Here is a 16,097-nt window from a genome sequence, read left to right as displayed (position 1 = left end):
GGAAGCGGGTATCCGCAGAGCCAGTCGGTGACCAGAGAGCTGGATGCATGTGGGCAGCTTTCTTCCAGATGTGTGGGTCTTCTGGTCTGCAATCCTGGTGGGCTTCTGAGTTTCTTTGTCTCCTCAAACACGTGTTCCCTCACCTCTTGGTTGGGAAGGCATTGTTAATGTCTTTTGAGTTTGAGGCAATTTGCAACTTTAAAGGATCATCAAATCACGATAAATCTCACATAATGTTTTCAATGAGATGATTGTTAAGTTGTAGTTTCTATTTTTACCGAGAAGAAAAATTATATTTATATCAAAAATGAATAAACTAATATTGCCCGCCCATCCTATTTCTCATGTGCAAACAAGGATCAGTGAGAGTCAAATGCCAACTACAGAGACTTAAAAAAATACGCTTGGTCCATTTCTACTTTTAAGGTAACCTGGTGGTTTCTTTTCTTAAGTCCCCACACAGGTATTCAGGAATATCAGGATGGTGTGCCGAAAATCCCAACAGCTTGTATTACGGTGGAAGATGCAGAGATGATGTCAAGAATGGCTTCTCGTGGGAACAGAATTGTTATTCAGCTGAAGATGGGAGCAAAGAACTACCCAGACGCTGATTCCTTCAACACTGTAGCAGAGATCATTGGAAGCAAATACCCAGAGCAGGTGAGTGAAGGAGGTGCATAGGCTGTCTGGGAATAGGGTTTTGTGGCCAAGTATCAGCTTTTAGAGATGGTTGGGAAAAGAGAGAACATGAATCTACAGAGATGGTCCTTATAAGCTCATTGAAGGCAGGACACACACACACACACACACACACACACACACACACACAGGTATTTCCCACCAAAAGTTTTACAACAAATTGAAGAGTGAAATAGGATCCATGGTATGGGAATTCACCCTCTGAGTAGCGGCTCACACGCAGACACACACATATATATATATATGTGTACATATATATATTAATAGATATTATTTTTTAAAATATTTTATTTATTTATTCATGAGAGACACAGAGAGAGGCAGAGACCCAGGCAGAGGGAGAAGCAGGCTCCATGCAGGGAGCCCGATGCGGGACTCGATCCCGGGACCCCAGGGTCACGCCCTGGGCTGAAAGTGGCGCTAAACTGCTGAGCCACCCGGGCTGCCCTAGTTATTATTTCTTAAGGCTTCTAGTCCTGGGCAGGGGAGTTTAGGATTACCTGTGACCAGTCATCTGGGTGAGTGGGCTGCTCTGGCCCTGAGGCTGAGTGGCAAGAAGAGCGTGAGTTATTGGGAGCCTTAGTCTGAAGCAGCAGGGGGGGTATCAAGGCCTGAGCTAAAGTGTTGAAGCTGAGGAGTTCTTGAGCTGTCACAGCCAGAGGCCTGAGGTAGTGCTGGCTCACACAGCTTCCTAAGGGCCATTGGCATCTTCTGGGTGGGAATGTTCAGGCCTACTCCTAAGCCCGGGTCGATTAAAAAAAAAAAATCAGCTTTATGGAAGTATAATTACCTAAATTTACCAAATTTAAGTGTACAATTCAATGAGCTTTGAAAAATGTATGCAGTAATGTAACCACTACAATGATCATAATATAGAATATTTTCATCACTGCAAACATCGCCTCATGTCCCTTTGCTGTTTATCTCCTCCTCCACTCCCCTGTCCCCGGTAACTACAGATGTGCTTTCTAGAACCATCATTTTTCCTTCTCTAGAATTTCATAAAAGTGGAATCATAGAATGTGCCGTCTTCCGTGTCTGGCTTCTTTCACTCATATAATGCTTTTTGAGATATGTCCGTGTTGTTTTATCAATTGTCCTATTTCTTTGTATTGCTGCTGAGTGATGTTTGGTTGCATGGATATACCACGATTTGTTATCCACGCAGCAGTTGTGAGACATCTGGGTGGTTTCTAGCCTTTGATTGTTAGGAGTAAAGCTTCTGTGAATACTCTTGTACAAGTCTTCCCATGGACCTATGTTTTCATTTCTCTTTGGGTCAATGCCTAGGAGCAGAATTGCTGGGCCAGCCTGAATTTTAAGCCCGCTGGTCTCCATCAGGATGCTTCAATCTCTGTGTTCTGTGGGAGTAGCATCTTTTCTAGGTGGGTAGTAGATACCAGAGAGTTTCCAAGATGCAAGAGTAAACTTTTACCTCTACCATGGCATTGCATAGCATTGCAGAAGTTGGTTGTGAATACGTCGTTACCAAATATGAGGTAGAAGAAGAACAAAAGTCTCCCACAAAGAAGTGACAATTGCTTCCACAGAAAGAATGTGGACGAGCGCAGGGAGTCTACGTGACTGTGTCTGGGGGAGGAATCTGCCTCACAGTCTGCTAGAAACCACGGGGAGGGGATGTCCAGACTGTGAGGGGAAGCAGCAAGCGTGTGTTCTTCTCTCCAGGCACGAGGTGCGTTAATGAACCTGAGCAAGCACAGTCCAGCCCTTGCATGACACTTCCCCGGGTTACCTTCACCACATCCCAGCCCTGTATGTGCTCCTGGTGTCATCTCCCGCCGCAGGTTGCTAATGCCCCAAGCACACCCTCTGTTTCCTTTTTTTCTTGCGTTTCACTAATGCCTGTCCCAGGACTTGGCCTGTCGTAGCTTCTCAAGACATATTTTGCTTTAGTAAAATGAAGACAGGAAGCAAGGTTGGAGAATTTTCTTAATCTCAATTCCATTGAAATCAAGAGGTTCTCCTGCCCATTTAGAATACTGATCGTCCGTTGGCATGTGGGACATCAGTGCAGCTCTGTATTGTCCAGACCTGCCCTCCTCAACCCTTCGTACGCGATCACTCGCCTTAGGTTCTTGTCTTGAAAAAAACCGTGTTTACCTGTCAGCACGGTGAGAGCTCTTCACATTATTTTTCATTTTCTCTTCTTTATCGCTGTCCAACAGCCAAGTACCACATCCTATTAAGTCTACTTTCAGCATATTTAAATCTGTTCCATCGTGCCTTTACTGTCATTAGTGTCCTAATTCAGGCCCTTGCTACCCACCCTCCTCTGATTTTTTTCTTCTTCTGTTCTCTCTATTTCTGTATTTTCTCAATGCAGCTTAGAGCTGCCTTAAAATGCTGATCTCCACCTGTTCTTTCCCTGCTGTCAGACCTCCTCTCCTGTTCCCTATAGGATACAGGTTATGATAAACATAAACACTGAGGTGAGCAGAAGACGGTGGGGGGAGGCAGTTATAGGTAAGAGGAAATTAGGTAGTACCGTCTAGAAACGAGCAGAAAACAAGAGTGAAGGAGCAGAAGGAAATGTCTGATGGTGGTTCAGATGCCAACTAAGAACCATTTTTTCATTGGCTGGTGAGGGAGTCTAGCTCTCCTAATTGCTGGCAAAATTTCCAAAAATCACTCAGCTTTGCTTTTAATTATCAGTACAGTAGTCCCACCTTATCTGTAGCTTCGCCTTCCACTTCTGCCATTTCAGTTAGCCGTGGTCAAGCCAGTCTGGAAACAGGCGCTCCTTCTTCTGATGGACGATCAGAAGGTCAGCAGTAACTTAAGGCTACACCACATGCCTACGTCACTCCCCTCTCTTTGTCTCGTCACGTAGGCATTTAATCATCATGCATCATCACGAAAAGAAGAGTGAGTACAATACAGTAAGGTACTTAGAGAGGGAGAGAGAGACCACGTTCACCATGACATTTGTTACAGTATGTTGTTATAATTGTTCTATTTTATTGTAAGTTATTGTTGTTAATCTCTCTGCCTAATTCAGAAGTTAAACTTTGTCATAGGTATGCATGCGTAGGGAAAACCATACTATATATCAGGTTCGATGCCATCCATGGCTTCAGGCATCCACTGGGAATCTTGGAATGGGTCCCCCATGGATAAGGAGGGATCTGCTGTAATGGTGACAGTGACATAAGCATTAGGTTGTTTAGGCTGACGGTTTAGGTTGACTAACTTCTCTCTGACACGTCTTCCTTTCCCTGCTCCATGTCCTACTAAAGAAGAATGTTAAATTTTGCTGAGCAAATTACTTGCAATGGGAATTATCTTTAAAAAGAAGAGTTTTGCAATTACTCTTATTCTGCTTGCAGGTCAAAGATCCTGGGTGACTTGAAGGGAGGCTAACATGCACGCAGTGACTGACAGACACTCTTCAGTGCCAACACCCAGCACAACCCCTTACATCTCATTATTCATACAGAGCACCTTAATGAAAGGAAAGCAATTAGCACATAAAGAATCTTCTGATTTGGCCCAAGAACCACGGACAAGGTGTGGTGATTTTCAGCTCTTAGAAAAGCGTGTATGTGATTGATGAAGCATTAACACATTTCAAAACCCTATCGCGTAGTTCAGCCGTAAGCCATAAGTACTGAATTAACCTTAGGCTTTTAGAAAATGCCAGTAATACAAATACTTTGTTGGGCTTCAATATGTGAAAATGGCAGAGTAGGGGTATTATGCACATTAACCCTACCCTCTTCCCAAAGATCCCAAAATGACACGCTTTGGTTTCCTCCCAGTCCACTATTCTCTTTGCACTTTGACCTGCTCAGAAACTGCTCTTCTGTGATGAGGGCATGTTGTGGAGGCTTCAGCAGAGCTTGAGGAGATGAATTTCATCAGTGGAAAATGGTCCTCTGGAAGCTTTGACTTTAGGCCTCTGAACTCCTTCCCATCGGATAGCTTTACTCCTGGGAGACCGTGCCAGCTTGGAGGCCCATCCGTGGTCGAGGACGACGAGTCTGAGTAAGCAGGGACAGGAGCACTTTGACTTCTGAGCCGATCCGTTCCGGTGCTACGTAGCAGTAGTATGTCTGTTCTCCATTTATTAAGGAACTAATTTGCATTGAAAAATTCGTAGGAAACTTGTTGCCATCCATGAATAGGTCTCGTTTTTTTGGTTAAGTCAATAGAGGTTACCCTAGCACTTAAAATAGTCTTGGAAGGGGCAGGGAGGTAGGGGTCTTAGCAGATCCTGCACCAATTCCCTGATCTTCAGATGAGGAGACTGAATCCACAAGCGATTCGCCCCAGCGGACACAGCAAATGCTTGACAGGAATGCGTCTGGAATGTGACTCCAGATATCCTGACTCCCGCTTCTTTCACTCTCAAAGTTAGCCCATCGTGCCAGGCCACACCTTAGCTGGATCGAGTGTGAATCCGAGAGACATAGGTCAATTCAGGATACAGGCAGTGCCAAGTCATTACACAGGAGAAATTTTGTCTTCCTGTCATGCTTTTTTCTCCTGACGTCTCCTTCCTAGGTACGAAGAGCTCTTACAGATCTTGCCCGTCGTTGTCGCAGAGTTTTCTGAGAGGTCTCATCAGAGTCGTGACTTGGGCGAGCCGCCTATGCTGTGTCCACTCTTCTATGCATCTCCGGCAAGTCTTGCTTGAGTCTCATCCCTCCTTAGCTCCTTGTCACTTTGGAAGAGGATCTGATACGTAAACTTCTACGGCATTAATTCTTGATGAGGCCCTGATCCTCCATGTCTCCGTTCATACTCCTCCTCTCTCCCCAGTCGGGTAATCAGGTGTTTCTGTTTTAACCGAGGATCGTAGACAAAGCCAAAGTAGATCTGCTACCAAGCGCATCGTTTTGAAAACAAAAAACAAAAAAACAGCTTTTTATTTTGTAGTGATTTTAGACTCAACGAGCAGTTGCACAGAAAGTGCTGAGAGTTCAGGTGGACCCTCTGACCAGCTTCCCCAGTGAGAAGACCTTACGTAACCATAGTAACCTGAACCTGGTGAAGACCGTGTACTCCTGAGACTGAGCTGTTTCCTTGTAAAGCAGGGACTTCCCTGTGGGCATCCTCTGTGGAACGGCCTTTGTAGGGGGGACCCTGTCCTGATATCGGCCCGAATAGCACTTTCCTGGCCTTACTTTATGATGCTTCTGGGGTACTTTGCTCAGACAAACAGGCAAACACAGAAGGAGGGTCGTGCTCACACTCACCTGACAAGGGCCGATTGCCCAACACTAAGGACTCAGGCACCTGTAGGACAGACCCTCTCGTGGTAACAGATACTCCAGTGTTGACGCTTGGGGCTGGCCCATTTCTTTTGCTCTTCAGTGATTTCCTAGGGCTTCTTCTGAGGTTTTGGCTGGGTATGTGATATTTTTTCAATGTTAACATATTCCAGAAGTCTTCTGAGGGAATTGTGCAAGGAGAAAAAAAAAAAAAAAAGGCGCTTCAGATTTTTTTTTTTGGTTGATGATATCCAAACCCATTTTGATAAAGCTTTGATGAATGAAATTGTTTTTTTATACATGCATTTTTCCTATAGCAGTTATTTTCATGGATTCAAAGAACAATTTTGGTTTCATGTAAAGTATTATTTCGAATATAATGCGGCACCATGCAGGCTAGTAGGAAACATTGGGATGAAAGCTCTAGTTTGTTAACTGGATGGCTCACTTTTTCTTTGTGTGTGTATATGTGTGTGTGTGGGGGGTAGGGTTTCTTAATATCTACATTATTGACATTTTGGGCCAAATAATTATTTTTTTAATATTTTTATTTAAATTCAATTAGCCAGCATATAACACATTATTAGCTTCAGATGTAGAGATCAGTGATTCATAGGTTGCGTCTAACACCCAGTGCTCATCACATCTTGTGCCCTTGTGCCTCCTTAATCGGGCCAAATAATTCTTTGTTGTGGAGATCTGCTCTGTGTGTTGTAGAATATTTAGCAGCATCCCCGGCCTCTCCCCCACACCCTATAACCATGACTGTCAAAACAACTCCAGACACTGCCAAATGTGCAGGACAGAAGTCACCCCAGACTGAGAATCGCTCATGCGGAAGGAGCACAGCGTGTTACCATGCCTTGGTGCTGATTTTATTTCTGCCACAAACAGGCTGAGTGACCTTGGCCCGCTCAGTCCTTCAACTATACAATGAGGGGCTTCGTCTGGAAAAACTCGAAGGTCGTTTCCAGCCTTAAAATTCCATTATTATTATCATTTTTAAAATTCCGTTATTAAAAAAGAAATACTTGGATGTTATCACCGGACTAATGGCACCCACGTTGTGTGCTGTTAAATACTAACGAGACGAAGCAGAGCCCTTTCAGTGAGCTCGCACGCTGGGAGCGGTGTCGGTAAGTGTTTCGTTTGTTTGTTTAACATTCTGTGTTCAAACACGGTGAGGAACTCTCCTATTGAAAAAGTTAAATTAACTCCTTTTGCAGGGGGCACTTCTTATGCCTTTACAGTGCTGAGGTACTCTGGGAACTTGGAAAAGGTGGTTTTGCAATATTCCCCAAACCTTTTGAGAAACAGTAGGTTAGAGGCATAAGATTCACTGAGCACCTTACGTTTTACTTTTTTTTAAAAATTTATTTTTAAAAAATATTCATTCATTAATACAACACGAATCTATTGGGTACCCAGCACGTGTGGGCGTGAGGGTTATAGCAGCAGTGCCAGGTGGGCAGCCTAGTGCTGCAGTTAGAGACGAGCCCAGCAGAATCCAAGCCCTGCCTCTTACATTTTCTCCGTAGCTTATTTTGTCTCTTTGCCCCTCAATATGTATTAACCTTTTCTGGGGAGGGAAGGGCTTATGCCAAAGCAAGGAGTTGAGGACTGGAAAGGCCCGTCGGAGGGATGAGCGCAGCCTCGGCCTGCCTGCAGGTGCACCCGGGCTTGGTCCTGCGGGCGCGGGAGGCCCCTGAGGCTCCTAGCGGGAGCTTTGCACTCCTGTTCGCCTCGGCTGCTGCACACATTAGGGAAGGGGGAGAAGGGTGCAGGGAAGAAAACTGGAAGAGGTGCTCAAGTTGGGATAAAGGGGAGAAAAAGAAGGAGAAGTGCAGTGTGGGTGGAACCCATCCACTGCTCCTACAGGGCTCCGTGGCGCTCTTACTCTGGGGGGCACGTCGCTCTGCCCCCAGGACACCGGGTGCCCCGCGGGGCAGTGGGGCCAACGCCGGAGCCGGAGGCCGGGGCACCCTCCTGGGGAGACCCCGCTGCCGGCCATAGCACCCTGGGTGGCCCTGACACGTTAGGCGGGCTCGGTTCCACGGGGCCTGGGGCCTGGGGCAGCTCGGGGAGCACCGTTCCTCCTTCCGTAAGGGCACGCGAGGTGACCTCGCATGGCCTCGTCCGTGTACGTATGTCTCTACAAATAAATTATTGAAAATAATTCATTAGCGTTGACGTCGACGTTGTCAAGACCTTGTCGGAGGAATAAACAAAGCCCGACTGACCTGGTGAGCGAGCCATGCCGCGGAGAAGTGACTGGTGACAGGTCGTGCACAAACGCAGCTCCGTCCTGCAGCCCAGTATGTGGTCTCCGATTTGTAAGGCCCCCTTCGTGGGTCCAGCAAGTTGTTTAGCCTGGGCGGGAGCCGTTTCCCTGACTTAAACAGCTGTTTAAACTTTCATAAGCAAAGTAATTATTAAATCTTTCATGAGCATATTGGTTGGAACATTTGTTCACATCTTAACCTCGAGCTGGAAAGTTTTGGGGGGTGGGGTTAAAGATTGGAAGCTGGCAAATTTCATTCTTTTGGGTTTTTTTTTGTTTTCTTTCTTATTATAAACTTTTTATGGCTTAGAACCAGCCAACCTAAATCATGGAAGGAAAAATACATGTGTGGCAAGCGTGAGGCATTTCATTGTTTATTTTTCAAATTTCTGAAATGTGCTCATAGCTGTGCATGCCTCTGGGCTCGTAAAGACAGCAGTGGAAATAGCCCGAGCCAGACAGGCTGTGGCAGATAGATAGCCACCCAGGTAGACAGGCGCTCCCCCGAGACCACCCTCTCCGGGACTCAGTAAGTCATCCTAGTGGCCCAAATGGGCCTTGCAAGCCAGAGGACACCATCTTTCAGAGATCGGAGCGCGACTCTTTTATTAGTGATGCAGTCATCTAACAATAATCACAAGACGACGAATAATCCACGTTTATGGAGTGTTTACCACGTGACAGGAAGCATTATAGATGCTTCTCGCTCATGCATTTTCTCCTTTAATTTTCACTATGACCTTGTCCAGTAAGCCATGCTGTTAGCTCCACACTCCGGATGACGAAACTGAAGCTTGGACCACAAACTTCACGAAGCTCCTGCATCGAAGAGTCGGGGGTAAACACCAGTTTATTGCGTCCTGGGATCTGTACTCTGACAATTCATTGCCCTGGACTCCTTAGTATTTTTCTCTTCTAGTTTGTGAGGCACTGCTGTCTCAAGGGTTTCCTGTTTTACCCTAAATGGAGAGAAAGTCGGCGTCGCTGTCAGCAGCGTAATCAGCAGCAACGGATGCTCGTCGAACAGCTGTCCTGTACGGAGCTCTAGGTTGCAGACTCGGGGAGGATCCGGGGGCAGAGAGGAGAGATGATAAAGGGTAAAACAGGCAGGCCGCTCTGCAACTCGGACTGCAGTGTGACGGGGCCTGTGGCGCCCACATCCCGGCCGACCCGGAGCAAATGTACGCTGTCGTCCTTCACAGTTCGCAGTGTCCTCTCACCTGTATTATCTCACGTAATCCTCACGACAGGGCTGATTAGGGCAGTTCCACTTTAGAGAGGCGGCAGCTGCGATTCAAAGTCAAACCCACATCTAATAAATGGGAGTTAAGGTTCAAAGTTTGGTTCCCCTGTGACTCGCCGTAGTCACTGCCCAGAGCCCTGCAGTTTAGTACGGCGTAGAGCAGGTGCTTTAAGGATGCTCTAAAACACAACCTGAAAAATGAAATTGGGTGAATAAGTAACTAGCATGGGATGCAGTAAGAGCAATCTCGGTTTTAAAACTGTCCACAAACTCTTTGATCTCCTTTTAAGAGATGGAGCCACGTTCCCTCGCCCCACGCACGGGCCGTACTTAGCGATTTGCTTCTAATGAGGATAATGTGGCAGCAAGGATGGCGATGTCTGAGATTAGCACGTAAAAAGCATGTGGCCGCCTCCTTGCTCTTTCTTGTGGATGCCTCGCTCTGGGAGAAGCCAGCTGCCATGTTGTGAGGGTAACTCAAGCAGCCCCGTGGAGACGTCCACGTGCTGGGGACCTGGGGCCTCTGTCAGCCACGGCACAGATGAGCCAGCCAGCAGATGCAACAGCTCCAGGCAAGCCTCCAGATGACTGCAGCCCGGGCCACACCTCCTAAGATACCCCCGAGCCAGCAACCCCCAGCTCGTTGGCTCCCAAATTCTTAACCCATAAAAACTGTGTGAGATAATCAATATTTATGATTTTAAGCCACTAGGTTTTGGGGTGAAATAATAATCAAAGAGCACAAGATACACAGACAGGAATACTGTGTCCGGGCTGTCAGGAAAGCCGGCGGCTGACAGGTGAGAGAGATGAGCAGGAATTTAATAGAGGGACAAGGAATTTACTGGCAGGTGTTCCGGGCAAAGAGAAAAGTAAATGCACAAAAAGTACCTTTTAGGGCCTGCGAGTGAAGGACAAGACAGAGACAACTCAAAAATCATAGCAATTGTGTAATAAGAACGTACCACATCCTATGAGACGTAGCAACTCCGGTTCCTAAGAGGGACGAGTCTGCAAAGAATTAAGATCCATATGGGCGATCCAGGAAGACAGGAGGGCAATCAAAACATCGAAATGTTTAGTTCAAAATTAAAAACAAAAAGCGTGCTGTATAAATCCTTAGTGGAAGGGGAGGCCAGGTTATCCCAAATAGCCACCTCCCTGTGTTGTTACTTCACCAAACTGTCTGGGTCTGTGTTTTGAAAACTTTAAGCTTAAAAGTAGGGCCAAGAAACAGCTAATGGAGAACACCTGGGTTTTCCCCAGGCTCTTTGACTCGCCTGTTCTGCTACAATAATCAGGTGGAAATTAACGGTTTATAACCAATTGTGTGTTTTCCTTGGGCATCCTGCTAACCAACCGAATTTTTTAAAAAGAGAGTCGCCCGCCTTGACGTGCTGTTCCTGCCGTGTCTCGTCATTGACTATTGGGTGTTACCCGCGTGTTTCCCCGTGACAGGCCCGTGACCCAAGCCCTTCTATTCGTGCTGCAGAGGTCTCTTCGCATCCCGTTCCAACTCCGCTCTTCTCTAGACTTGGTAGCAGCTCCTGGTAGAAAGGCTACATTTATTGTCCAAGTTAGATTTTAGTATAAAATTATTATCTACATATTTGAAAAAAAAAAAAACAGAGGAAAGCGGAAAGAATATTTACTCAGAAGCACATGAACTCGGACTATTGTTAACATCTTGCTGCATTTCCTTCCCTGTGTTTTCTTCTGTGGGTATTTTTATGTAGCTATGTTTTATAGAGAGTGTCGGGTCTGATTTTTACTTCACATTACACAAAATACCCCTTGGAATAGGAGTTTTAGTATCTGCAAGTTATTCCGACAAATAGATACTCTGTAATTTACTTAACCTGTTATTAGATGTTTTGATTATACACAAATCTTTCAGTAAAAATGATGTTACATCGAAATAAATATGTGGCTAGGGAGTCTTGATGTTGTCTTTTGAACTGTTTATGGGCTTTGCTAAAATGAAGTAATTTTGAATAATAATCAATGGGAAGCCTAGGACGAGGTGAACATGGTTTCTCTCCTTGCCGAAAGGGCTGCCTTTGGAAGATTCTAAGAACACTGTGTGGCCACGTGACAAACGTGTTGTCATAGTTATGCCGTTAGTTAAATTAAACACGAATGATTGGATGAAGAACGTTATTATTCAGTGCACATTCTTGACTCTTAATTTAAGGTTAAACCAACTTAATTTAATGTCATGTGAATTTTTAGCAGCAATTATGGCCAGTTAATGCATGTTCTTCCTTAGTCATGCCTCATCTCTTTGCAAAATTACAATATTTCATTCCACATTTATTCTGACCAGAACTTTCTCCCATTTTCCCCTCAGTGTTTATATCAGAAGCCCTTTGAGTTGATACTGTAAACTACCATGTGTATTTTTATAATAAGCCTCTAAGAAGAGGCCTGGATATGAGTGTGTAGGACCCAGTGCAGCTCAGAGACCTGCACCTCATTCCTTCGTTATCCTTCAAGGGTCGTTGTGTGGATGGTGGAGACACCCCCCACCCCCGCCCCGTCACGTCTCTGTTCTAGTCTTTCTCCTCTCCCGTCGGGCATGTCACCACCCAACCAATACGCCTTAAGGATGGCTCCGTGCAGAAGCATGCCTCTCTAGCAACCTTCTATTTAAAATAGGGGCTGCCCCACTTACTATATTAAAAAAAAAGAAACGGGATCCCTGGGGCACAGGGTTTAGCGCCTGCCTTTGGCCCAGGGCGCGATCCTGGGGACCCGGGATCAAATCCCACGTCAGGCTCCCGGTGCATGGAGCCTGCTTCTCCCTCTGCCTGTGTCTCTGCCTCTCTCTCTCTCTGTGACTATCATAAATAAATAAAAATTAAAAAAAAAAAAAAAAGAAACAAAAGCCTTGCATCTCTAAGACGTCGTACCGGTCATGCCTTTCCCCACAGATAACCTATGTTCTCCAAGCCTGGAAGATTCTCTGTTCCATATTATTTTGTGTTCCCTCTCTCTTTCTTTGCCTTCTTCATACTGATTCCCTTTTCTGCATCTGCCTGTTGAAATCTGGGCCTGCGCTTTCTTTACTCATTTATTCACTTTAGTTGAATGAATGACTTGATAACGTTAACTCATTTGATAAAACTTTATTGAGCTCCAGTTGTACGTCAGACACCGTTCGAGGGCAAGCTCAAATGCCGCCTCCCCTAAAAAAACTTTTCTCTTTGCAGCTTCCACTGGTCTTTTGTGTACTTCTGTTGTGTCACTAATCTATAGCTCATCGCTACGTATGTACTAGGCCCTCAAAAACACTTTTTGAATCAAAGACAAAAATGAATGAATGAGTGATTAAAACAAAATGTTTGCCTTTTCTACCAGTGGAAGCTAATGACTAAAATAAAAGGACAAACAGTGTATGGTCTCATTCATTTGGGGAATATAAATAATAGTGAAAGGGAATATAAGGGAAGGGAGAAGAAATGTGTGGGAAATATCAGGAAGGGAGACAGAACATAAAGACTCCTAACTCTGGGAAACGAACTAGGGGTGGTGGAAGGGGAGGAGGGCGGGGGGTGGTGAATGGGTGACGGGCACTGAGGGGGGCACTTGACGGGATGAGCACTGGGTGTTATTCTGTATGTTGGCAAATTGAACACCAATAAAAAATAAATTTATTATAAAAAAATAAAATAAATAAAATAAAATAAAATGATGAAACTGATCTAGAAACTTAAGGTGGTTGCGGGTTTCCAGTCTGCGGAAACCCCCTCAGTACGGTTTCCAGCAGAGAAGGGAATGTATGGAATCCCCACCTTCTGATTTCCGGATGAATGCTTTTTTCCCCAGCGTCCTACCACATTCTGCGCTATCGAGATACTAAAGGCAGTGTTAGAGGTTGTCATTGCTCTTTGTTAAAAGCGTTTTAAGTCCATCACTGAAAAGGAAGATCCCACTTCCAGAGTGCCAGTAACCTATTTCAGCGTTCACAAAAGCAAATAGATTAACCTGAGTAGTGTGAAAAGCAGCATATTAAGTCATTTTGAAAAACCATTTATTTTGAGCAATAAGAATTAGAAACCTTGATTAGTTAGTTCCCAATAGGAGTGAGGCATCAAAACAATAATCCTAACTGTGTGCTTATGTTTACCTCGTGCTAGGGAGTTTCCCGTCCAGTTGGTCATTTACTCCCTCCAACAACCCTATGAATTAGGTACTTTTATTTTCCACAATGTACAGACGGGGAACTGAAAGTTTAAAGACTTAGGCAAACTGTCCATGCCCACTGGACAATAAGGGAGGTTGGTGGGCACAGTAGGTCCATGGCCTCAAGCCCTGCACTCCTGTGCAACTTCTGTGCTCTTTATCTACTCATGAGGTTGGAAATATGGGGACTGTGACCGCGACTACACATTGAAGTTCCTCTCCGTTACCTCGAATGGTTTCTGTTTACATAATTGTTCCTGTACCAGCTCTATGGATGGTCAATAAGACTGTCTTTTGCTTTGTTTGTTTTATTTTTAGGAAAACTATTGAAACCCCAGAAAGGGGGAATTTCTTTTTTCTTTTTTTTTTTTTTTGGAATTTTTATATATTTTATTGCAATATATATATAAAACACATATACACATATATGACTTGGGTTTTTTTAGATTTATTTTTTTATTGGAGTTCAGTTTGCCAACATATTGCATATCACCGAGTGCTCATCCCGTCAAGCGCCCCCCCTCAGTGCCTGTCACCCAGTCACCCCAACCCCCTACCCACATCCAAAAAGGGGAATTAAAAAAAAAAAAAAAGTGCCATTTTGAGGCTGTGCACCCTTCTGAAGCAAGAGTAGTGTGATCCTCCTTCTGGAGATGATTGAGCATTTTTTTAAAATCTGGAGTTACTTTGAATTCTTTTTTCTTATATTTAGGGCTGAGAAGCAAGGGAAAAGTAAGGGGCCTCTAATGAAGGAAGCAGAGCTTGAGAAAGGTGTTTTTGTCTGTGCAGGTTTCCTTCCTTTAGGAATGGCCCCTCTCCCAACATTTGTGCTCTTGGTGGACTGCCAACTCCCGCTCCTAAGAACTGGAATCTTAAGCAGAAACACACAGGGACAGAGCAGGTGGGGGGTGAGTCATTCATGTTGTTGCTCTGCACAGCTCAGGATCTCGGAGCCTCAGGTTCAACAATCAGGTCTCACCGGGTTGTCTGAGGATTCAGAGAGATGTCGTCCATGAACGCTTTGGCACGGGGTTGTTTTCCAATGAATGATACTGACTGTGCTTTGAGATTCTGGGGACAGTTCTATTTTCCCCTAAAGAGGGAAAGGCAAAAGTAGACTCTTTCTACTGAAAGTAAAAAGCAGGCATAAAATGCAGAATTATCGATGGTACTTGAGAAGAACACCCAACCACTCAACACCTCTACGAATCAGCAAAAAGATGACCAGGGTGATTGTGAGCTGTGGAGTGATGCACTGCTACTTTAGCATAGCACTGTGGTCAAAACTCGCAATACTTCATTTTTGAAAGAATTCAATGGTATGAAAGAAACTCAAGCCTCTTAGGGGTGAGGAAAATGGAGGGAGATGTGGAAGGAGTAAGAAGGATGATGGTCTATGAGAGAGTAGCCAACCAGTCATCGAGCGGCCAAATCCCTCTTTTAATGAATTGAGTTATGGCGATGCTCCAGCATATTAATAAATGTTCCACTATGGGTGGTGAGAACTTCAAATGTGAAACAGTGCATATTTGATTTGATAATAAGAATATAGAGAATTATAAATGAGATGTCCAGGAGGCATATGTGTTAAGGAAACTTAGGATCAAGACTAGTCGATGAAAGGTTGTGGGCAGAATTAGGGTGCTGTGGTGGAAAAAGAAAGGATCCTGCCGGCTGGATCAAGCCATGTGTCTTTGATCTTCAATATGGGGTCTGGAGAGAGTATTAGAGGCTGCAGGGGCAGCTACTAAACACTGACTGTTTGCTTTGTTCCTTCAAGTTTGAACAATCACCAGTTTACCAGCAGTTCTACAAAAAGTAGGTTGGAATTTGGATTGCATTTCTGGATGGACACGAGAATGAAAATGTCTGTTCATTTGTAGCATTAGGTCTACTAGGATAAGGTATGAGGATTAAGAAAGTCGGTTGAGGGGCACAGGAGGATAGAGGAAGAGGCTAGAGACGTCGGGCTAACACTTGGCAACAGCAACAAACAATAATAGGTAATATTTTCTTTGATGGCCCCTCTTTTTTGTCCTTTTCCAGTCCCTGGTACTTTTTTTCTTCCTAATAGAACCCTCTTGTTTCAAAATAACCTGATGAGGTAGGTATTATCCCAATGACATAGTTGAGAAAGTTAAGGCTTGGAGAGGCTTCTGTAACTTGCTCATGTCCATATAATACATACACAGGAAAAGTCAGTTTCATAATCAAGTATGTCTGGCTCTAAAACTCACGAACTCTGACAGTTTTACTTTGTGATGTCTGAGTTCTTGGTGCCACCATTAACAAAGTAGAGGAATATGCAAGGAACATGGGCTGGAGTGGGGTGTAGGCAAAGGAAGGTTGAGTGTAGCTTAGATATGTTGATTTTGAGCTGCTTCAGGAATGCCGTGTCCTGCTGTCTGGTCCAAGACAAATTCTGGTTTGCTGCCCGGAGGCGGGTGTGGGTACG

The 16,097-nt window shown here is 44.8% G+C and overlaps 1 protein-coding gene across 6 annotated transcripts in view; it reads left to right on the top strand.

Moving 5' to 3' along the window:
* Positions 1 to 16,097, top strand: part of CPQ (carboxypeptidase Q) — a 319,086-nt gene that overhangs the window by 108,920 nt on the left and 194,069 nt on the right. For all 6 annotated transcript variants that reach the window (XM_077876166.1, XM_077876164.1, XM_077876170.1 and 3 more), the window contains one exon: positions 453 to 660. In XM_077876166.1, coding sequence (XP_077732292.1) covers positions 453 to 660 — 208 coding nt within the window. The remainder of the gene's footprint in view (positions 1 to 452; positions 661 to 16,097) is intronic.

This window comes from Canis aureus, chromosome 28 (assembly GCF_053574225.1).
Source record: "Canis aureus isolate CA01 chromosome 28, VMU_Caureus_v.1.0, whole genome shotgun sequence".
Classification (NCBI taxonomy): Eukaryota; Metazoa; Chordata; class Mammalia; order Carnivora; family Canidae; genus Canis; species Canis aureus.
The sequence above is the reverse complement of the archived record's forward strand: the minus strand, read 5'-3'. Positions and strand labels throughout refer to the sequence as shown.